At 45.2% G+C, this 24,686-nt stretch overlaps 1 protein-coding gene across 1 annotated transcript in view; it reads right to left on the reverse strand.

Moving 5' to 3' along the window:
- Positions 1-389: 389 nt before the first annotated feature.
- Positions 390-24,686, reverse strand: part of mn1b (meningioma 1b) — a 123,385-nt gene continuing 99,088 nt past the window's right edge. The window contains exon 2 of the mRNA XM_070886367.1: positions 390-1,774. Coding sequence (XP_070742468.1) covers positions 1,590-1,774 — 185 coding nt within the window. The 3' untranslated portion in view covers positions 390-1,589. The remainder of the gene's footprint in view (positions 1,775-24,686) is intronic.

Below are 24,686 nucleotides of genomic sequence, written 5' to 3' on the forward strand. Positions count from 1 at the left end.
GGAAGAATTAAGCCTGGGTCAGAAGGAGGAAGTGAGAAGATTGGTGCAGAGTGTTGTCGAGTGGAAACAGAGTGGAAAAGGTGAAAAGCGGCCAAGAAGTGGAGTTTGGGATACTCGGGTCCAGAGCAGGAGGCAACTTGCATGTGTGCGGTGACACAGAGGGAGACCTTAGGTTACCTGGAGCAGTGACAGAAAGCTATGCATAGCAAGGAACATATAGGAATAGGAGTAGACCATTCAGCCCCTCGAGCCTGTTCTGCCCTTCAATTAGATCATAGCTGATCTGTGTCTCAACTCCATCTACGCAAGGCAAGGAAGAGGACTTGGGGTAAGATCTTGATACAAAGGGGGAGCTCGCCCAATGGCTTGAGAGCCTGTCTTGGAGAGGAAGCTGAATTTTAAACAAAAAATAAACAATAACTCTGGACAATTGTATAGAGTTGCAGTTTATTCAGCAAGGTAAGGGTTACTCGCTGTGTAACTATACAGAGTTGTTTATTCAGCAGGATAAGGGATACTCGCTGTGTAACTGTACAGAGTTGTTTATTCAGCAGGATACCGGTTACTCGCTGTGTAACTATATGACATTTTACAGCAGATTAAGGGTAAGAAGAATAGAATCGCTAAAGAATTTAATAGGATTTTTAACAATGTTTGGCCGTGGATTTCCTCAGAGCTGTTCCTGATCTGCCGGCGTAACTTCGGCGGAGGTGCGGAAGAAACCCCGCTGGTTTCGATGGACTTCCGACAAAGTTACGGCGGTGGAGCGGGAACAGCTCCAAAGAACTTCCCGGGCCATCGTGATTGCTGCCTGTGTTCTTCTGAAGCAACGTGCTCCATCACCACAGCTCATTCAAGAGGTACTGGAGCCTCACCAGTGAGGGCGCTAGAGCTCCAGTGTCAATCAAAGCCTGTGTTCAGACAGTCAGTCTTCTGTGGAGTCCACTGTTCTACCAGAGTAACTGGGTCTGTGGAGTCCACTATTCTCTCAGAATAACTGGGCCATGACTGGGAAATTTGGGAAATTGTTACAAATCCCTCAGCTTAATAAGCTATCGTCATTGGTGTGGCATCACTCTATGCGCAACCTGCAAACTATTCCTTATTTACTGGCCTAACATCACATTTCTTTTGCTTGCACTCCAATTTTCCAGTGAGCAAGGATGAGACTGGCACCAATATCCCAATTAATTCATCTAGATGTGGGCAGTGCGGAATGATTGGGAAATGGTCACAGCCCTTAGTGACCATTTTTCGTAGTGTGTTCACCAAGAATCTTATCCAATCACAGTTCATCTTGCTTTGGGGGGCTGGGAGATTGAAATTGCAGACCATGCTTCTGCAGACAGCAAGTTATCCCACATTGGCCAAGTGTAAGGGATATTGCAGCTGTTATTCTCCAACTTCTCCAAACCAATTTAGAAGCATCACACCACTCACAACATTTATGACTAGGCACAGAAATGCACCCAAAAAGACTTAAAAGATGTTAACATAAAAGTCTTGTTGCCATGGTTTCAGTGACCCTTTCCAAGTCCGCCCAATAAAACGTGGTCTGTTTTGCTCCCTCTCTCTCCTTGGTCATCCATTTATATACAGGTCAATGCAGCTGCAAAAGTCCCAGCTCGGTAAGTGATGTCCGAATGTGATGCCATCCACGACTGCACAGGGCTCTGTGGCTTAGAGTCAATGAGGTCAGTACTGTGGACTGAAAGATGCTGAGAGTGACTGCCAGCTGGGCCCATCGTTGCCTTGCTTTGGGAATTGTCCTGGGCTGTAAGGGGTTAAGAAATATCATTAGCAAGACACACACAGGAATCTCATTTTTTTTTTTCAAAGCACAAATCTTATATTTTGACCACGTAACTTTCTTTGCGTTCATCAAGGTGAGGCATGTTAGTTTCGGCAAATGGGACACTTTCCATTCAGGCAACCAGTGTCTCCAGCAGCACTCCCAGGTCAGGTACAGCATGGGTTAGATGGGCCTCATCTAGTGCTCCTAGGTATGGTTCAGCAGAGGATGGATGCAATGTAAAGCTCCTTTCGAGCTGTTCCACCGAGCACTCATAGGTTAGGTATAGAACAGGTTAAATGCAGAGAAAGCTCCCTCTACACTGCTCCAACAAGGTGCCTTGCGGCAGCCTCAGAAAAGCACCCGTTACTGCATCAGTATAATATTCCACGGCTCATACCAGCCATCATTGTGGCCTTTCTGAATGAGATTGCCAATTAATGCTAGATTAGGTGTATTTTTATGCTGTGGGACCAACGCCCGCTAAGAATGGAATTGCCAAAACTCATTTCATGTTCCAGGCAAGAGCTTCTCGTCCCCATCAGTGTGGGCTTGATTAACACATACAACAACTTTTATTTATATAGCGCCTTTAACGTAGTAAAACGTCCCAAGGCACTTCACAGCAGTGTTATAAGACAAAACAAATAATTTGACACTGAGCCACATAGGAAGAAATTACAGCAGATAAACAAAAGCTTGGTCAAAGAGGTAGGTTATAAGGACCGTCTTAAAGGAGGATAGAGAGGCGGAAAGATTTAAGGAAGGGAGGGAGTTCCAAAGCTTAGGGCATATACTGTGGAAACAAGACCCAACCCATTCACAGAGAGCACTTGCCACTATGTCCAGCCATTAGGTGGGCTATCTAATGCTCCAACAGGTGAATGTTTCACTCCTGACGCACAGAACGAACGTCTGAATCCCAGGCTGTGACTGACATTCAAGCTCGTCTACCCCTTCCCAGAGTAAAGGGGAGAGTGGGCCAGAGCTTCAGCTTAAAGTCATTCAAAAGTACATGGCACAGCAACAAGAGCCTCCCGTAATAAGGGGAAGGGAAAGAAAAGTAACTGTCAGCAATCCCCACACTGGGGCTCCCTCCAGTTATACAAACCCAGCATTGAGAGGCCCATGTCGACATCTATAACCCAGGCTGTGCCATTCTCCCAGTACAGGAAGCACAATGCTGGGGGACTAAACAGAGAGGCTGCGAAGGAACAATAATGAGGCATCATTTAGTAATGTTCATGTTTTTGTACAGTATCATTGACCTCCTGAGGAACTATTGCACATTCTTCCAAACATATTTGGAGAAAACAAAAGGCCATGTAATTCTTGAGGTGGTTTCTGTGACAGGGCGCTATTGTCGCAGGTCAGGAATATGCAGGTTTACAGAACTAAACACTGCTGCACAGGAGGAGAGCCCCACAGCTTCCACACTGTTGTGTCAGACCCCCAGCTAAGGGGCCCCTTGTGACATCAACTCAAATGTGCATCTTGGTGGATCGATCAATGAGCAGTACCCACAATCTGGGGAGGGGAGGGGGGGGGAATATTTTTTTCAAAAATAGAATCCAGCAGCATTTCCATGGAAACAATTGAGATAGTTTGTATAGAAATGCTAGCCTTGACAACGTGTCATATAGCTTTTGTTCTGTTAAAAGGTTTAACATGACCTACTCTTTACTATCAACCTTCCCCTAACCTCTCCCACAAAACAGCACACCCACAAAACACCCCCGCAGGCCAAAAGCACAGAGCAGTCAGCATGGGACCCCTGTGTCTTTATCAATCCATCATTTGGTGACAGATCCCTCCAAGTGCCTGTTGTGGCCAGCAGCAACACTCCAGCATTACACAGAGCAACCCTCTGCTGGCAAGGGGCAATCTCTTCATACTAATTAGAAACCCAGATTACTTAGAGGCACATTAGTCAGCTCTGCATAAACATATTGGTGCCTAATATACTTATATAATACTCAGACACATCAACTGTACACACAAATGTATATGTGTCAGCTGTGGCTCAGTGGATAGCATACTCGCCTCTGAAGGTTGTGGGTTCAAGTCCCCCTTTAGGGGCTTGCACACATAAATCTAGGCTGACACTGCAGTGCAGTGCTGAGGGAGTGCTGCACTGTAAGAGTTGCTGTCTTTCAAATGAGATGTTAAACTGAGATTGCATGTTCCTTCTCAGGTGGATGTAAAAATTCCATGGTACTATTTCTAATAAGAGCAGGGGAATTATCCCTGGTGTTTTGGCCAATATTTATTCTTCAATCAACATAACAAAAACAGATTATCTGGTCATTATCACATTGCTGTTTGTGGGAGCTATGCGCAAATTGGCTGCTGCATTTCTCACATTACAGACTGCACTTGGCAGTAAAGTGTTTTGAGACATCCGGTGGCCATGAAAGGCGCTATATGAATGCAAGTCTTTTTTTCTTTATATATTGCACAATGTTGTTACGCATTCTAAATGATAAAATACTCTTATTATTAGAGAAATATAGATACATTGGCAAAGCAAGCAGGAAACAATGGGAACATCGAATGCACATCGACATGTGGGCAGATATAAAGATAGATAAACAGAAAAACTGGATAAACAGACATGCACTGCCCTTGTGCTCGGAAGGAAAGAAAGTCATCCAGGGTTCCTGCTTGAGGATCAAAGTTGGGTGAGGACAGGATTGAGATTAGCTGTGATGCTTTCCCCAGTTGACCAGTCTGTTGACACAGCTCACACAGGATGAATAGGCCAATGGGTTGAGGTATCAAAGTGCTGCCTGTACCTGTTGTACCTCACCTCAGGAAGGGTTGCACCTTCTGGAGAGGATTGGAGAAAATTCAAGGACCGTATCTAACCTTTACATACTTCCAACCTAGCAGCAACAACGGCCTGGCAGCAGTATACAGCCTGTTGTCACCCTGAGCATGAGTGTTTAATTATAAGAAAGAGGTCGGCTCCCTGTACCCATCACCCTGACATTTGATGAAAAGAATGATTTATGTTTTTCCAAAAAAAACGTAATGTTATGAGTCATGCAAATATTTTTATATTAAAATGGAAAAAGAATCATTTCTTTTTGCCTACTTTCAGCACAGACTGTTCTTGGCAGTTCTCAGGACTCAGTCCCTAGAAACAACATTACCCAACAGCACAACATGTCCAGCTGAAGGACTTCATCCCACTCGCGCAGAGCCGCTGAGGAATTCAACAACGCTGAGGTAGCAGGGCAGCAATTCACTCGGTTTGAAACAGGCTCTACATCCGGAAATTAACTTGAGTTAACAAGTCCCGCTCACCCATCACCCCTGTGCTCGCTGATGTACATTGGCTCCCGGTTCAGCAACGCCTCAATTTCAAAATTCTCACCCTTGTTTTCAAATCCCTCCATGGCCTCATCCCTCCCTATCTCTGTAATCTCCTCCAGCCCCACGACCCTCCCGAGATGTCTGCGCTCCTCTAATTCTGCCCTCTTGAGCATCCCTGATTATAATCGCTCAACCATTGGCAGCCGTGCCTTCTGTTGCCGAGGCCCTAATGTCTGGAATTCCCTTCCTAAACCTCTCCGCGTCTCTACCTCTCTTTCCTCCTTTACGACGCTCCTTAAAACCTACCTCTTTTTATCAAGCTTTTGGTCACCTGCCCTAATTTCTCCTTATGTGGCTCGGTGTCACATTTTTGGTCTCATAATACTCCTGTGAAGCGCCTGGGGACGTTTCACTACATTAAAGGCACTGTATAAATGCAAGTTGTTGTTGTTGTGGTTGAGATGGGTGCTGGCACTGTTGCCTCAGAGTTGGAAGGTTGTTGGGTCAAGCCCCACTAATAAATTTGAATACGTAAGCGAAGTGCAGCCCTGAGTGAACACTCTAGTGTTTGACTTGGTCTACCTGTAGATGAGATGTAAACCCAAAATTGCCGCCAGTGTCAGAATGGGTCATCTCGAGATGAGATATTAAACCAAGACCCCTGCTCAAGTGTGCAGTAAAGATTGCCTGACAGTATTTAAGAAGACCTCAGGGCTTAGATAGTGTTTGCACTGGAGGTGTGTCAGAGCAAGGTGTCTGCCTGCCAGTGTGACCCAGCTCTTACCCTGTCTTATTTTCTTTGGTCAGGGTCATTATTGTGTTCATGACAACCTCCTCATGGTATTACAATTCACATTGGGAGCTTACCTCTGAGAAATCAGCATGGCTGCAGCACTTAACTGGCTGCAGACACTTAAAGGGGCAGGCCGCCAATGTAACATCTCTGTACAGGGGGATGCTTGAGTGCCTGAGTGGTTGCCTGATTAGTCTCACTAACTTGCATTTTTACTCCTCACCCTCCTCCCCTTCTAAATAGCACAATTAGAGGGGAATCCCTCATGATTACACCATTACTATTGAATGACAAAAGATACAAAAAGGAACCCCAGAGCACAAAGACAAGTGAAAAAACTAGCAGTAAGGTTTAGATGAATAAAGAAGATGATCACTAGGCAGAAAGTTTTACCAATCTAAATATCTGATGAAAGCTCCCTTTAATTGCAGTGTTGCCTGTCTGCAGCTGCTTAGCGACACTGAGCACCTCTTATACCAGCGTCTGTAGGGACCACATTGGAAATTGGACAGTTGACAGCACAGCAGCATTTTAAAGCAATTTATATACAGTAGTTGGACAGCTGTTTACAACCAATCACCTCAGTTGTGGAGGAAAATTGGGAGGAAGTTTTTAGGGGCAGAGATTCAGTGGAACGCCTTACCGAACTATTTTCCCATCCTGGCTGCCCCAAACCATGTGAAATCACGCAGGAAAACAGAGGAACTCCAGCTCCTCTCTCAACCACAACAACCACAAACAGGTGGGCTCGTCTTTCATGTTCTCCATTTAAAAAGGCATTGCACTTGGTAATTCATTGTATATGAAGTGCCTCGCGATGTGATAAGGGGCTATGTAAATGAGGAAAGGATTTGGCTTACTACATTGACTCCCAATCTAGACGAGAGCATTGCTTACATGCTATGTGTATAAATTAGACAGAGGAAGGGCCTACCCAGACTTCAAGGATAGCTTTCTGAATGCAAAGAGTTAAGCAGTTTGTTATGAAATGAGTATTACCCGATGTGCCCTGGTGCGGTTTCTGGACTATACCTCAATCAGAGGATTGGGATTCTACAGACCAGACTTAATTTGAAATCTTGCTTTTACTCAATAAAGACCCATATGTTTGTAGTCAGTGTGTCCTTTAAAGATGGGTCACATGACCCTTGCTGCTTTGTGCCAATAGACCTTTAAAAGGCTTACAGGACCTGACAGCACAGGCAGCTATTCCAAGCTTTGCTAATAGGTTGGAGAAAGCACACACAGGCTGAATCTAATACAAAAACCTGACAGAAATAGGCAGGCAACTGAAAGAGTGTGGGAAATAGGAGCAATAGGAGAGTATCCTAAGTACACCAAAAGTGTATGTCCTTTCTATGACACAATCTCCTCTATATCACTTCCTTCTCTGTAGCACTTCCCTCTCTATAGCACTGTCTCCTATATAGCACTTCTTTCATTGTAACACTGCAGCATTGCCCCCTCTATAGCGCTCTCTTCTGTATTGCCTTGCTCTCTCAATAATGCTCCTATTTCCAGCGCACATTCCTCTGTATTATACTTTCTGTAATTTTAATATACTCTATAGAGAGCAGTGCTATACGGAAGGGAGAGCTATAAAGTGGGCAATGTTGTGGGGAAGGCAGCGTTATAGTGAAGGAAGTGCTAGTGAGGAATGTCATAGACAGGGGATTGCTATAGAAATGGCAGTGCTATAGAAGGGAATGTTATAGAGGAGGGGGTGCTTTAGAGAAGGCAGTGCCATAGAGAGGAGTGTTATAGAGGAGGAAATATTATAGAAGGAAGTGCTATAGAGAAGGCCCCCTCGATAAGATTTCTTGTGCATTTGATACTAAATCAGGAGGCACAGTAAGTTGGGTAGATGGGAGCAGTAAGTTACAAAGGGACATAGTCAGATTAAGTGAGTGGGCAGATGGAGTTCAATATGAGGAGGTGTGGGGTCATCTACTTTTGATCCAAGAAAGCCAAATCAGAATATTTTCTTAATGGTGAGAGACTAGGAATTGTGGAGGAGTGAAAGGATTTGGGTGTCCATGTACACAAATCACTAAAAGCTATGGCACAGGTACAAAAAGTAATCAAAAAGGCAAATGGAATGTCGTCCTTTATCACAAGGGAGCTGCAATGCAAAGGTGAGGAAGTGATGCTTCAGTTGTACAGAGCCTTGGTCAGACCCCACCTGGAGCCCTGCATTCAGTTTTGGGCACCGTGCCGAAGGAAGGATATATTGACCTTGGAGGATGTACAGCGCAGATTCACCTGAATGATACCAGGGCCTAAAGGGTTAAGTTATGAGGCTAGGTTGCATAAACTTGGCTTGTATTCCATTGAGTTTAGAAGATTGAGGAGTGATCTAATTGAGGTGTTTAATATGATAAAAAGGATTTGATTGGTTAGATACAGAGAAACTATTTCCTCTGGTGGGGAATCCAGAACAAGAGGGCATAATCTTCAAATTAGAGCTAGTTCATCCAGCAGTGAAATCGGGAAGCACTTGTTCACACAAACGGAAGTAGAAATCTGGAATTATTTTTTGAGGTCGGGTGTTTCCACCACCACAAGTCCCACCCACCTAAAATCCGCCAGTAAGCGAGGAGAATTCTGACTACAATGGGTGAGCTGAAATGTTTAAAATCCGCCAGTAAGCGAGGAGAATTCTGACTACAATGGGTGAGCTGAAATGTTTAAAATCCGCCAGTAAGCGAGGAGAATTCTGACTACAATGGGTGAGCTGAAATGTTTAAAATCCGCCAGTAAGCGAGGAGAATTCTGACTACAATGGGTGAGCTGAAATGTTTAAAAAATGGTCAGCTAGAAAGAGACAGAAATTCCCCAGAGCTGCTCGAAGTTTGCCTATACAACAACAGTGACTGCACTTCCAAAGTAATTCATTGGCTGTGAATCACTGTCCTGAGGACATGATACGCCAAGTTCTTTCTTCTTCTAGCCTTTAGGTAAACATTGACAGATTTTCCTATTTGCAATCAGATCCAGAAAACCAAGATAAAATTCTGTCTCCACAGCCGTTAACCAGGTTGGGGCCTCTGTTAAAATAGCAAATTTATGTCATGTGAGGGCCTTCGTTAATATTGCACACAGTCATTTCTAGCCTGAATTTCCATTCCGAGGCCTTCCTTGACATGGTGGGAAGGATTTCCACTTGAATTAAGCCGGCAACCCAGCTTAACTCAGATAGGATGGGTCAAGGATTTCTATCGAGAGTTACTCAGCCTGCTCCCCAGTCAAACTGGCACTTAGGGCATTTCCCACCAGGCGTGACATTGGGTGTATAATATTTTTGCCTTTCAAATTAACAGTTGCATCATTGACTGTTGTCAGAACAAAGATTCATAGGAGCTGGAGGGAAATGGCCATTTACATGAAGAAATTTTTTTCTTGGTCCATCCACGTTCATGGAGTGGTAGCCCTTTCTATTCATGAATGGGTTTGCGGCATGTATAGCTACATGAGTGCAGTCAATTAGTCCCTGTAATTGTGGAAATCCCACCATATGTTAGGAGTGGAAAGTTAAGGAAATCACAAGCAGTGGCAAACAATGTTTCAGTGATCTGCACTGAAGATAGGGAAATATCACAGAGGTGTCCTGTTGCTTGCTTGGCAAGACACCTTCAGCAGTTCAATGTGTGTAGGGGCCTGGCTGTTCCTCAGACATTTCATGATAGGTTTCCAAAGAAAACAGACCCAGGCCTGCAGGAACATGGATAAGGATAGATATGGGCAGTCTACCTCTGTTGCAGTCAAATTTGCCACATAGAATAATAGAATCATAGAAATTTACTGCACAGAAAGAGGCCACTTCAGCCCATCGTGTCCACTCCGGCTGACCAAGAGCTATCCAGCCTAATCCCACTTTCCAGCTCTTGGTCCGTAGCCCTGCAGGTTATGGCATTTTAAGTGCACATCCAAGTATCTTTTAAATGTGGTGAGGGTTTCTGCCTCTACCACCCTTTCAGGCAGTGAGTTTCAGACCCCCATCATCCTCTGGGTGAAGAAATTTCCCCTCCTACCTCCTCTAAACCTCTTCCCAGTTACTTTAAATCTGTGCCACTGGTTGTTGACCCCTCTGCCAAGGGAAACAGGTCCTTTCTACCCACTCTATCCAGGCCCCAAATAATTTTATACACCTCAATCAGGTCTACTCTCAGCCTCTTCTGTTCCAAAGAAAACAGACCCAGCATCTCCAATCTTTCCTCATCGCCAAAATTCTCCAGTCCAGGCAACATTCTTGTAAATCTTCTCTGCACCCTTTCCACACTTTTCCTGTAATGTGACCAGAACTGCACACAGTACTCCAGCTGTGGCCTAACCAATGTTTTATACAGTTCAAGCATAACCTCCTTGTTCGTATGCCATGCCTCGACTTATAAAGGCAAGTATTCCATATGCCTTCTTAACAACCTTATCTACCTGGCCTGCTATCTTCAGGGATCTGGGGCCCTGCACTCCCTTCTTCCTCCTCCAAATTAATTAAATAACACAAAGAATCATTCTCAAAAGAATTCTGATATCCCATGCTTTCATTGAAGCAATCGAACAAGTTTCTAATAAAAATCTAGGCAAAAATAAAATGCAAAAATAAAATGGGTGCAGTATCTCTCCTCCAGTTCCTTTTGAGCATGATAATGTTGGGAGTATGGGATTTACCTAAAACTGTTCAGAAAACGAAATGCAGCTCTCAGTAACCCACTCTTAAATCTACTTTATGAAGAGGCCATGGTCAAATACAGCAGGTCCTCCTTTAAAGAGTGACTTTCTATTTGACCTCAATGGGTTTGACATTCATTGCCCATTTCATATGTGTTAACTGAGAGCACAGCACGTTCCCCGCACTCATTTTACTGACATTAGCATATATTGCACTATTTAAATAGAGCTCTCAAAGATTCTAGACTTGACTATTCTAACGCACTCCTGGCTGGCCTCCGACATTCTACCCTATGTAAACTAGAGGTGATCCAAAACTCAGCTGCCCGTGTCCGAACTCGCACCAAGTGCTGCTCACCCATCACCCCTGTGCTCGCTGTCCTACATGGCTCCCTGTTAAGCAATGCCGCGATTTCAAAATTGTCATCCTTATTTTCAAATCCCTCCATTGCCTCACCCTCCCTATCTCTGTAATCTCCTCCAGCCCCACAGCCAGCAGAGATGTCTGCGCTCCTCTAATTCTGCGCTCCTGAGCATCCCTCATTATAATCGCTTGCCATTGGTGGCCATGCCTTCTGTTGCCTAGGGCCCAAGCTCTGGGACTCCCTGCCTAAACCTATCCGCCTCTCTACCTCTCTTTCCTCCTTCAAAGCGCTACTTAAAACATACCTCTTTGACCAAACTTTTAGTTAGCTGCGCTAATTTCTACTTATGCAGCTCGATGTCAAATTTTTAGCGCATAATACTCCTGTAAAGTGCCTTGGGATGTTTCACTACGTCAAAGGCGCTATATGAATACAAGATGTTGTTGTTGTTCATTGTACCTGTGCAAATCGTATCGACGATTCAGTGATGTGGATCTCCGCCTGATTTCTCAACACGGCTCACCCACTCCACAATGGTTTAACGGCTATGCAGGGCGGAAAGATTATCCCGTAGTTTTCTGTTTGTTCTGAGCTCACTGTATGAGCATCTGTCTGGGCAAACAGTGTTTGTGCATGCGAGGCAGGAGGGTATCCGAGCCACAATAATGCAAAAAGTGATGGCATCTTGCATGGTTACTTGAGCAGGGAGCAACAGTGCGCGAGTGTTGACCAAATGCCTCCAACACTGCGCTTCTCGTCGAGCCAATTACACGCGATGAACTACCATTATTAACACTTCTCACTTTTAAATTATAACCTCGTCCCACTCACTAGAAAAAGCATTTGAGTTTTGTCAAAATCTCAAGTCCTTCGCAATAAATTAAGGAGCCGCCCAGGTCCTAGTCAGATTTCATCACATTTAAGCATATGCACCGCGCTCTAGCCAAGGGCAATACAGTAAATTAAGGGACTAACAGAGAATCCGTTGGGAAGCCAGCATCTAATGAAATGAAGACTAAACTCCCAAAGGAGTTAGACTGGGATGAAGATACCTCATATCTAATGAGCGCAGAGCAGTTACCACAAGAAGTAGAACCAGGGCCACTGCTCCAGCACATATCATTTGCATTTTTCCGTTTCATTTTCATTTGCTCCTCTGAATACAAGTATCATTAGAACATTCCGTTACCTGCGGAAAGCGCACACCCACCCCCACAGCATCTCATTATTTACTGCAGATGTCGGTATTGAGTTTTTCATTTGATAATCTTTGGCAGAGATGAGTCAGTTACACACAGACACAACACACACAATCTCCCTACCTGTGCTGAACAGCCTGACTGACCCTCACCCTGCTGAATAAATGGCAACGCCACACAGTTACACAGCAAGTGACCCTTACCCCTCTGAATCAACCTTCAACAAACGGCAACGCCATCTCCTCATCTCAGCTGGAACCTTCCTGTTACCATTCTGTCTGTGACCCGGCATATCGCAATTAGAATCTGTGGAATACTTCGGAGCTATTTTTCGGAGAGTTTTAGCCAGCTGATGCAACTCATTCGCTGGTAGAAGTTGATTGCTGAGTATTTGCCCTGTATCTATCTTAGGAACGAGACTATCGCCAGCCGCAGCTGTTTATACTGAGCCAAATTTAAGGAGCAGGATGCGTGCCTTTGAGTATTTCTGTAACAATTCCAACTTCCAACATTTAAATAAACTGCAACTCGTCATGTTCTACTTTCAGTGAAATATGTTCCTATTAGCTCCTTTATTTTTTCCAATTTCCTCTGCTTGTTCTCTCCTCCTCTCCCAAAGATACTGACTCATGCCGGGGCCACGGTTCCATGGTGCCAAGATATTTGCCTTTCATCGCCACTCCACCCAAGCCACCTTCAAACACCAGTCAAGATGGAAATTGTGGCTCGAGTCTCCTCGGCCAAGCGATCACAGGCCAAGGCTATTGGAATGAGGAGCCCATTGCTTTTTACCATGAACCCTCAGGCAATGTAACTAACTGACTGTTCCCATTCCTTACTGCTATCCTCCCATTGCGCTGCTTGGCTGTGTAAATGCCATAAGCACGTAAGAACATAAGAAATATGAGCAGAAGTCGGCCATCTGGCCCCTCGAGCCTGCTCCGCCATTCAATAAGATCATGGCTGATCTGATCTTGGGCTCAATTCGACTTCCCCGCCCGCTCCCTATAACCCTTTACTCCCGTATCATTCAAAAATCTGTCTATCTCCACCTGAAATATATTCATTAACCCAGCCTCCATAGCTCTCTGGGGCAGAGAATTCCAAAGATTCACAACCCTCTGAGAGAAGAAATTCCTCCTCATTTCCATTTTAAATGTGCGGCCCCTTATTCTGAAACTATGCTCCCTAGTTCTAGATTCCCCCATGAGGGGAAACATCCTCTCTGCGTCTACCCTGTCAAGCCCCCTCAGAATCTTATACGTTTCAATAAGATCACCTCTCATTCCTCTAAGCTCCAATGAGTATAGGCCCAACCTGGGTAAAAGTGGTTAAACCATCAGAAAAAAAAAAATCAGCTGTCTTAATCGAAAATACACTGTGATCGCAAACAGTAGCTGAAGCCTAATATCGCTGGGTTGCTGGCACCAACATTCTGCCCTGATCACACAACAGCCTGGTAAAGATGGAAAGGTCACCGCGGGTCAAACTGCATCTGGGTCAAACTGTACCTCTGAAACTCTGCTGAAAGAATCTCTATCCCAGTTTTTCTCACTGGAGACTGAACCCTCTCGGGTTCCCGAGCTTTGAGAATCAGTGCCAGTGGTGGGGCTCGCCAGGAAAGCTTTTGACAAGGTCCCACACAAGAGATTGCAAAATTAAAGCACATGGTATTGGGGGTAATGTATTGATTACTGATGTGGATAGAGAACTGGTTGGCAGACAGGAAGCAGAGAGTCGGGATAAACGGGTCCTTTTCAGAATGGCAGGCAGTGACTAATGGGGTGCCGCAGGGCTCAGTGCTGGGACCCCAGCTATTTACAATATATATTAATGATTTAGATGATGGAATTGAGTGTAATATCTCCAAGTTTGCAGATGACACTAAACTAGGTGGCAGTGTGAGCTGTGAGGAGGATGCTAAGAGGCTGCAGGGTGATTTGGACAGGTTAGGCGAGTGGGCAAATGCCTGGCAGATGCAGTATAATGTGGATAAATGTGAGATTATCCACTTTAGGGGCAAAAACACAAAGGCAGAATATTATCTGAATGGCAAGGGGAGGTGCAACAAGACCTTGGTGTCATGTTACATCAGTCATTGAAAGTTGGCATGCAGGTACAGCAGGCAGTGAAGAAGGCAAATGGTATGTTGGCCTTCATAGCTAGGGGATTTGAGTATAGGAACAGGGAGGTCTTACTGCAGTTGTACACGGCCTTGGTGAGGCCTCACCTGGAATATTGTGTTCAGTTTTGGTCTCCTAATCTGAGGAAGGACATTCTTGCTATTGAGGGAGCGCAGTGAAAGTTCACCAGACTGATTCCCGGGATGGCAGGACTGACATATGAGGAGAGAATGGATCGACTGGGCTTGTATTCACTGGAGTTTAGAAGGATGAGAGGGGATCTCATAGGAACATATAAAATTCTAACGGGATTGGACAGGTTAGATGCAGGAAGAATGTTCCTGATGTTGGGGAAGTCCAGAACCAGAGGACACAGTCTAAGGATAAGGGGTGAGCCATTTAGGACTGAGATGAGGAAAAACTTCGTCACTCAGAGAGTTGTTAACCTGTGGCATTCTCTACCGCAGAGAGTTGTTGATGCCAGTTCATTGGATATATTCAAGAGCGAGTTAGATATGGCCCTTACGGCTAAAGGGATCAAGGCGTACGGAGAGAAAGCAGGAAAGGGGTACTGAGGTGAATGATCAACCATGATCTTATTGAATGGTGGTGCAGGCCCGAAGGGCCGAATGGCCTACTCCTACACCTATTTTCTATGTTTCTAAGCAACTGCAGCACTAGTGAAAAAGTGGCATGGCTTGGCAGGGTGGGTGGGGTCGCAGTCCACCTCATGAGCGCACAAGCTTAATGCATTGTAGCCTGGTAACACACATGATTTAAAGTTGAATAAACAGTCGAGTAAATGCCCCTGCACTTTTGTGCTTGCCTCAGCACATGAGGAGACTGATAGCATAATGGAGGGCCTGCGACTTAAGTTAAGCGACCTGGGACGTTTTAAGAAAGAAACACTTGGATTTATATAGCGCCTTCCATGACCACCGGACATCTCAAAGCGCTTTACCTAAGAACATAAGAAATAGGAGCAGGAGTAGGCCATTTGGCCCATCGAGCCTGCTCTGCCATTCACTAAGATCATGGCTGATCTGATCATGAACTCAGCTCCACTTCCCTGCCCGCTCCCAAGAACCCTTTACTCCCTTATCACTTTTGCAGCCAATGAAGTACTTTTGGAATGTAGTCACTGTTGTAATGTAGGAAACGCAGCAGCCATTCTGCGCACAAACAGCAATGTGATAATGACCAGATAATCTGTTTTTTTGTGATGTTGATTGAGGGATAAATATTGGCCAGGGCACCGGGGATAACTCCCCTGCTCTTCTTCAAAATAGTGCCATGGGATCTTTTATGTCCACCTGAGAGAGCAGACAGGGCCTCGGTTTAACATCTCATTCGAAAGACCTTTACTACGCTAAAGGTGCTTTATAAATGCAAGTTGTTGCTGAGTTATACTGCCAGCTTAATGCTGCTATCTGTGTGGAAAACTGATTGTCTCAATGCCTTTCGGCTAATACTAAAAAGTTTAAAAATTATATTTTAAAAGTTCCTAGATGTGTCTCATGATACCGTGGCAGGTGCAGAGCTCGCGTGGTGTGAGACGTCCTTCTGGGAGGCTCTAACCCAGCAGTAGGCCCCTATAAAAATAGTGTCTGGCGTTAACTAGAAAGAAAGACTCGCATTTATATAGCGCCTTTCATGACCACCGACATCCCAAAGTGCTTTACAGCCAATGATGTACTTTTGGAGTGTTGTCACTGTTGCACTGTGGGAAATGCAGCAGCCAATAAGTGCACAGCAAGCTCCCACAGACAGCAATGTGACAGTGACCAGTTAATCTGTTTTTTGTTATGTTGATTAAGGAATAAATATTGGCCAGTTAACGGGGCAGTAAGTCTGACGATCCTGTTTTAAGGCCATTAGTGACGATTTCAGCAAATTAAAATTGGCTTCATTGGAAAATAAAACTAGCCAGAGTGTAAAACGGGAGCCCGATCCGATCCCATCACTTTCTCCGCCGTGTTGTGGATTAGCTTAAAGTTAGTTCCCATCTTTTGTTGTATTTCATTGAAATTGCTGCAATTCACACCTCACAAAAGATGTTCCATTGAAAGCAGTAACTCCTGCACAAACCCAGTGCAATTAGTTTGCTTTTAGTCTTAGAGAGATTATTCTACTTCAGCACAAATTCGGCAAACATCCAGATGTCTGCCGCCAGTTTGTAACAATAATGAATTCAAATTCGCGCACACACCCGACACCATTTCCTCTCCATCTACTAAATCTTGTAATCGCAGGGGGCCCCTGACTCAAGGCAGTCTTGCAGAGCTTTAATGCTGTGTGTCCCACCAGATACCTGGGAGACAATGTTTTGTGAAATGGAGATGGGTCTCACCATATCACTGGGAAAAAATAGGAGAAAGGATCTCACTATTCTGTATTGCCATGGGCTCTATCCCGTCCTTCCCTCCCCGCCCTGTCTGACCGGGATTGCCTCCTGAAGACTGCTCCTGCTTTGCAAGACTTGCGCTGACACCAAAACCTTCTGGTATTCACACACTATGCCGTCACCTGGCATTAACGGGGAACTAACGGCTGAAAATGGGATCAGTAGTCTTAGTGCCCCGTTAACACTGGTGATGCGGCCAGCTCCATTTTAAAAGGGGCCTACGGACAGGTGTCCAAAGGGCACGCCTGTTTCAGGCTATGACGTAAATAGGACCCCGATTACCATTTTAGGTCGGAACTGGTCACCATTGTTGATGGCACAAAACTGGAGAGTTAGACTTGGAAGCCTGAATATGATTCCCCTGTATCAACTGCTATTCAAAGCAGGATTTTCCCAGCTAAAGGATTTGTGAGTGAGAGTCTGCTTGTGTGAGAGGGGTGAAGGTAGAGAGAAACCGAACTCAAGCAGATATAATTTGTCACTGCACTCAAGCATACAGCCTGGCAGAGAAGAGCAGATTTAAGGGGGAGCATTAATAAAATGAAATGAATGTGATATTATTTGGTTCCTTCCTGGTTCTATGGTGCCTTAAGTCATTGAGTCTAATGCATAGTTCAGAGACGTGCAGTAGGAGGAGGCATATCATAATGTCAAGGATGGTGTGGGGTATATCAGAGAGTGTTACAGTGAAGAGTGTGGGGTTAATTGGTGACTGTTACAGTGCGGCAGATGTGGTATATCTAAGAGGGTTACAGTAAGGGGTATGGGTATATCAGAGAATGTTATAGTTAAGGGAGTGTGGTATTTCAGAATGTGTTAGAGAGAGGGGTATGGGTATATCAGAGAATGTTATAGTTAAGGGAGTGTGGTATATCAGAATGTGTTACAGAGAGGGGTATGGGTATATCAGAGAATGTTATAGTTAAGGAAGTGTGGTATATCAGAATGTGTTACAGAGAGGGGTATGGGTATATCAGAGAATGTTATAGTTAAGGAAGTGTGGTATATCAGAATGTGTTACAGAGAGGGGTATGGGTATATCAGAGAATGTTATAGTTAAGGAAGTGTGATATATCAGAATGTGTTTTAAAGTGAGGGGTGTGGGCATATCAGGCATTGTTGAATTAATCCCAGTGACAGTTATTGGAATTATTATGTTGATGTGAATTTTTCCCAGTTCTTTCTTATTTTTCTCCTCACAGCATTCTCTTTTAACTTAATTAGTCCACTAGGGTACAATGATGCCTTTTGCCCTGTTTTTCGAACTTTGAAAGACAAGTGGGATCACTGTAAACTGGCACTTGCTTTGTAAGCATTGTCACTGGGTGAAAACTTTCTGCTGGGCTGTGTGGTCTGCCAGACGTGTCAACCCCGGGAAATGTAGAGATTTATGATCAAAAAGAGCTGAGGAAAATAGTCGACACAACAAACACTATTCTTAAGAGGGACATGCACCGATATACAGCACATTTTTAAAAACCAAATGAATGAGTCTCAGTCTACCTGAGTTAGTCCAAGCCTCCATTCAGCCATCTAACCATAACTCCCAGCTGCAAAACAATTGCCATGGCAACCCAGGTCACTTTGATAAGCAAGCACACAGGCTTGGCAGGATAAATAAGAAACAGCTGAGAGAGATACACAATCATAAAGTAGAAGGAACACTGAGTTATAGTATCATTGAATGACTTCACTGCTGAGCGCAGTTCCCTCCCCTTCTAAAAGGAGGGAAGGGTGAGTAATACGATGGAAAGAATTACTTCACCCCTCCTGGAGTTCTATTTTCCTCGGAATTACACTTTTGCACAGTCCTGCAGAGGGGACGGTGCCTCTCGCGCTCCTCTGCTCTGTTGTAAGAACAGCCAGAGTTTGAACCAGAAACTCTTGCCTGGAAAGTTAGATTGAAGTGTTGCAGGAAAATATAATGTGGATGGCTTCTCAGAAGCTTTAGGCTGTGGTGCTGTTCAGCATTAATTAAAATGAGATGACAAGAAAAGTAAGATTGCAAAAAATCTGAGCCGAGAAATTACTGTGTATGACATTGGTGTATGGACACTTAGGGGGTTCCTGAGACATTAGCGACAGGACACTTAGGGGGTTCCTGAGACATTAGCATATGGACACTTAGGGGGTTCCTGAGACATTAGTGTTCAGACATTAGGGGGTTCCTGAGACATTAGCGTACTGACACTTGGGGGGCGGGGGGGGTTCTTAAGATATTGTTTCTTTTTCGCATTATTTTGTTGGCTGTTTCAATGGATACATTCAATGGATATATCTTTATTTTATATGGGTTAACACCTCCATTAAATAGATGTCAAAGTAATGTTACACAAGGTGATGAAGCATTCATACGTTAATATCACACATCCGAAAGCGAAAAAATTGATTCATATTTCTGATATGGTGAAGAGTCCTGTCTTAAATATTAACCTATCTTTCTCTTTTCAAATGCTGATGCACCTGTTGTGCATTCACACCAATATCTGCTTTAGTATTTGTTATTGTTTGATAGCTTTGATTACCCACTACTAAATAGTCAGACAGCAATACATAACTACATCACTTTGATCCCTGGGTTATCTGTGCCCTCACAGACCCAAAAGTAGCTTTGTTTTAAAACCTAGCCAGAGCAAAGTCTCGAATGAGGTTTGATAGGATAATCGTATCACCCGTCATTGTGTCTCACACTCACATCCTTTGATAATTTCCTCGTTTTCTGGATCTATTGCTGTCACTGTTGCTGGCGAGTGAAGTTGGCTTTAATCTGACACTGATGGGTTAATGGAGCTTGGCTCAGCACGGGTTAAAGAAAATAGTTGTTTCCTTTGTCTGATACTCTGAACTCGACTACAGAAAGGAATATTTTTTAAAACCACAGTACCACAGAGATTGCAACACACTCGTATAGGAAGAGATGCCGTTGAAATGTTCCCTACTCATCTTTTCCTCTCGGCGCACACTCTTTCTCTGTGGTGTTATTTATGGTCGGTCGAGTGTTGGATACTTGCAGAAACCCATTATTGTGCTTAAGGTTCTCCAAACCAAACTTCTGAGAAATCCGCATACGTAGTCTGTTTGCCTCATACAGAATGCAATTTCTTTTCTCCCGTAAAAGGACATCCTACTCACTTAAGCCCAGGAAATGTAGCCACTGGTTGGTAAGAGCCGAGGCTTAGGGATCCCTGGAGTCCTGGTAAGCTTCCTGCTTATCCAGTCTAGCCATTAGGACATTGGCTTGCATGGTTATAAGAAACAATGTGGAAAGAATATCAGGCCCCAATGATGGCCAGTCCCTGGAATCGAGGATGACTTGCTTCCACGTCAAAAAGTTCACAGATGTTTCAATGAAGGACCTAATATTCCAGGTCCCGAACTATATGTTGAAGGGTGGAAGATGCCTGTGCATGGATTTTTTTAACGTGTGGTGGCTGTTGCACACCAGCCACCACATGGGCTTGACAAAGCTAGGTCTTGTTCCAGTGGCAAGGATTACCCAAGACGACTGGAGACCAGCTCTGCTGCATGGATCGAGTGCGCACACATATCGCAGTGTGGGCTGGCCCGTGCTGTCTCTGGGCCCTCGCCTCTTCTGGGCCCCCGAACTCACGCCTCTCCTGGGCCCTGATCACATCACTCTACAATCTCTTGCCACTCCTGTGCCCCGACCTCGCCGCTCCTGCTGTACCTGCCCACACTCCAATCAGTGACCTGGACCTTGATGACATCCAATTCAGTTGCCCTCTTCACAGCCGTCGCCCTCCTGCACCAGCTCGCATTGTACCTTGCAGTGGCATGCCACCACGCTGCTCCAGGGCCGCTGCTCACTGCTCCTTTTATAGCCCTGACCTGCCGCTGATGGTCTCGCACAGTGTACAGTGTGCAGAGTCTACTGTATGATAGGACTATCTCATTAATAAGCTATTTCGGCTGATCAATCACCAACAGTGGAGTATTGCGAACCTACCAGCTACTGAATTTTCCACAAGAGATTGACGGTTCCAATCTCTCGTTGCCAATATTGTCACCTTGGAGCCAACTGAAGCCCCCAAGAGGCCTTGTTCACCTTGTCACTAATTGGTTGTTGCACAACTGACGAGTACAGACCCGCTATTGGGCCTTGGGTCTCATTTACATCAGGCCAGGGAGCTGCAAACACCGGCTAGGCATCCCCAGTCACCCCGCCAAGATCCCACCGGATCCTTATCTGGCCGTTATCAATTGTTATCAAGATGTTCCAAAGTACTAAGAATGCAAGCCAAATATGCCAGTTTCACAGTGTGGAAATGCTCCCAGTCATGATCAGTCAGTTCACTTGATGTGGTAAAATCTACAGGGGCAACATTGTGATAGCCCAGTATGGCCATGCTCTCCAGAGAAAGAGAGTAAGAGTGGCAGAACTCATTCGCTCATGCTATGATTGTGAATTTGTGTCTTTTAATTGATGGGATCTGAGCAAGGACTGATGATTGGGAGGTCTGTGTAGAGCAAGCGTCCATACAAGCAGTCATCATCTTTTATTCATCTTCTCCCCTTGAGTTCTTGGCCATATCGTGCATCATTACTTGATCCACTAACATTGGGATCAAACACCAGGAAATACAATCAAAACTAGGAATTAGGAGTCAGAAGGGAAATCACTCTTTTCTCCTACGTACATTTATGTAATAGGTTACCAGAGAAGGCCTCTGAAGATGGCAGCATATATTCAAGAGACAATTAGACATGTTTTTGGAGAGACAAAGGGGTGGAAATTTGGTCACTCCTCTGTTGCAGCGTTAACCCAGGCGGAGCGGTAAATTTTGCGGCAGGTAATGGTTTGCGCCTCCAGCCACAAAATGCTTTGCGTCTCCAACCGCAAAATTCACCAGCTGGGCCCTGAGTGTGGAGCGGAGCTCTAAGGGAGGCGTTCCACACCTCTTTTAGGGCGCTAGGCCGGCTGAGCAAATGAAAATCCCGAGGTAGACAGTCGGCCTCGGAGCACCCTAAGAGAAGCTTCCGTTAAAAAAAAAAGTCTGAAAAAAACCCACCAAAAACATTCCCAATACTTTCCTGACGCCACATCCTCATGAATCGCAAAAATTTTAAAAATTAAAACAATCACACTTAACTCAGGTCGACATTCCTTCCCTCACTGCGGCCGCTACAGCTGGAACCTCCCTTTCACAAACGGTCCCATTAGGAGGCGCTACGGATCGGGCAAGTTTCAAATTTCGAGCCGGTGTCGCAACCAGGGGCGTTGCACACTGGCTCGCCTCTCCCGGGCGTACTGCTCCGCCCTCCCCACCTAATGTCCTGGCAGGGTGCCGGAAGATGGCCACCTGCCCAGAAATGCTTTCCGCCGCCATTACCGCCCCTCCAGGGGGGGGAAACAGAGGCGGCAACAAACTGAAAATCCAGCCCAAGGGGTTGAGGGATATAGTCAGAGGTTGGGTAGATGGGGTTCAATTCCATCAAAAGGGAACAGGTTTGTAATGCTTTTCCTAGTCCGAACTGCTCTTATCTGCTCATTCTCACCCCTTCGCTATGGAGAAGTTTTGTTACTCTGTAAACCCCCTCCCCAAACTCACCCAACCCCTTGCAAAATCAAGCATTCCAGATCACTTGGTTTTCTCAAAAATAAGGAATGTATTTTTTAAGCTTTAGCGAGATTCTTATAAACAATGGCGGGTTTGCCAAGAATTATTCTGCTTGAATCCAGATCTGTACAGAGTGTTTGTATAAAACACAGCAATGTGGAATATTTGTATCGCAGCCCAGTAATCAGTCACTGCAATCTAGTCTAAATCAAAAGCCTTATTAAACACATCATGATCTTTCGCAGCAGAGTTGTTGTGTTGTGAGAGAAAGGAACAGAGTGCGGCAGGACAGTACTCACTGTGCTGACCAAAGCAATAACCAATCACTGGGAAACCTTTCCTGGAACACAATAAAATAATCATTTTTTGAGTGTGTCTCCCTACATCTACATGTTTTTCTATATCTGTGTGTGTCATGGTGTGTCTATAGTGGGGTGGAGTGTAGATGTTTTCAGTATAAGGGGTGTTGCAGTTATGTGAGGCGGACTAGTTGGGCCGGGTGCTCTTTGCCTTTCCGTCATTGTTCATAGGTTTATATGTAACCTTTAGGGCTGCTGATCAAGGGCCGTGCGGCTCTTTGTCGGCCGGCATGGACACGATAGGCCAAAATGGCCTCCTTCTGCGCTGTAAATTTCTATGTTTCTATGTTTCCATGCGTCAGGATCTGTCTATGTCCATGCGTGTGTCAGGGTGTGTCTATATCTGTGTGTCGGGCTGTGTCGCGCTACATCTATATGTGTCAGGGCGTGGCTTTCCATATCTCTGTGTATTGGACTGTGTCTCTTTGTATGTATGTATGTCAGGGTGTTGGTGTATCTGAGTGTGTTGGGGTATAGCTTTGTATTTATGTTGGTGTCTCTCTAGATCTATGTGTGTCAGCGTGTGTTTCTGCACATCGATGTGTGTCAAGGTGTGTCGCTTTATGCCTGTGTGTGTGTCGGGGTGTGTTGCTCTAGATTATGTATGTCAAGGTGTGTGTTTTTGTACATCTAGGTGTGTCAGGTAGGAGTGACTACTGCACAGTCCTTGTGGAGACAAAGTCCCATCTTCACACTGAGGATACCCTCCATTGAGTTATGTGGCACTACCACCATGCTAATTGGGATAGATTTAGAAAAGATCTTAGCAGCTAAAAGCTGGGCATCCATGGGCGCTGTGGGCCAGCAGCAGCAGCAGAATTGTATTCCACCAAAGTGTGTAATCTCTTGGCCCGGCATATCCCTCACTCTACCATTACCATCATGTCAGGGGACCAACACTGGTTCATTGAGGTGTGTAGAAGAGCATGCCAGGAGCAGCACCAGGCTTACCTGAAAATGAGGTCCCAAGTTGGTGGAGCTAAAACATGGGGCCACATGCATGCTAAACAGTAGAAGCAGCATGCTATAGCCAGTGCTAAGTGATCCCACAACCAACGGATCAGCTCAAAGCTCTGCAGTCCTGCCAGATTCAGTAGTGAATGGTCATGGACCATTAAACAACTAACGGGAGGAGGAGGCTCTATGAACATCCTCATCCTTAATGATGGCGGAGCTCAGAACTTGAATGCGAAAGACAAGGCTGAAGTATTCGCAACTATCTTCAGCCAAAAGTGCCGAGTGGATGATCTATCTCGCCCTCCTCCTGAGGATCCCACCATCACTGGTGCTAGTCTTCAGCCAATTCAGTTCACTCCACGTGGTATCAAGAAATGGCTGAACGCACTGATTACAGCAAAGGCTATGGGCCCCGACAATATCCTGGCTGTCGTGCTGAAGACTTGTGCTCCAGAACTAGCCGTGCCTCTAGCCAAGCTGTTCCAGTATAGCTACAACACTGGCATCTACCCGACAATGTGGAAAATTTCCCAGGTATGTCCTGTCCAAAAAAGCAGTACAAATCCAATCTGTCCAATTATCGTTCCATCAGTCTAATCTCAATCATCAGCAAAGTGATGGAAGGTGTCATCGACAATGCTATCAAGCAGCACTTACTTACCAATAACCTGCTCTCCGATGCCCAGTTTGGGTTCCGCCAGGACCACTGCACTCCAAACCTCATTACAAACCTCTTGGAGCTGAATTCCAGAGGTGAGGTGAGAGTGACTGCACTTGACATCAAGGCAGCATTTGACCAAGTGTGGCATCCAGGAGCCCTAGTAAATCTGAAGTCAATGGGAATCAGGGGGAAAACTTTCCACTGGCTGGAGTCATACCTAGCAGACAGGAAGATGGTCGTGGTTGTTGGAAGCTAATCATCTCAGCTCCAGGACATCGCTGCAGGAGTTCCTCAGGGCAGTGTCCTAGGCCCAACCATTGCTAGCTGCTTCATCAATGAACACAGATAATGAAGCAGTCCATGCCCGTATACAGCAAGACCTAGACAGCATCAAGGCTTGGGCTGATAAGTGACAAGCAACATTTGAGTCACACAAATGCCAGACAATGACCATCTCCAACAAGAGAG

Source organism: Pristiophorus japonicus, chromosome 8, assembly GCF_044704955.1.
Source record: "Pristiophorus japonicus isolate sPriJap1 chromosome 8, sPriJap1.hap1, whole genome shotgun sequence".
Taxonomy (NCBI): domain Eukaryota; kingdom Metazoa; phylum Chordata; class Chondrichthyes; family Pristiophoridae; genus Pristiophorus; species Pristiophorus japonicus.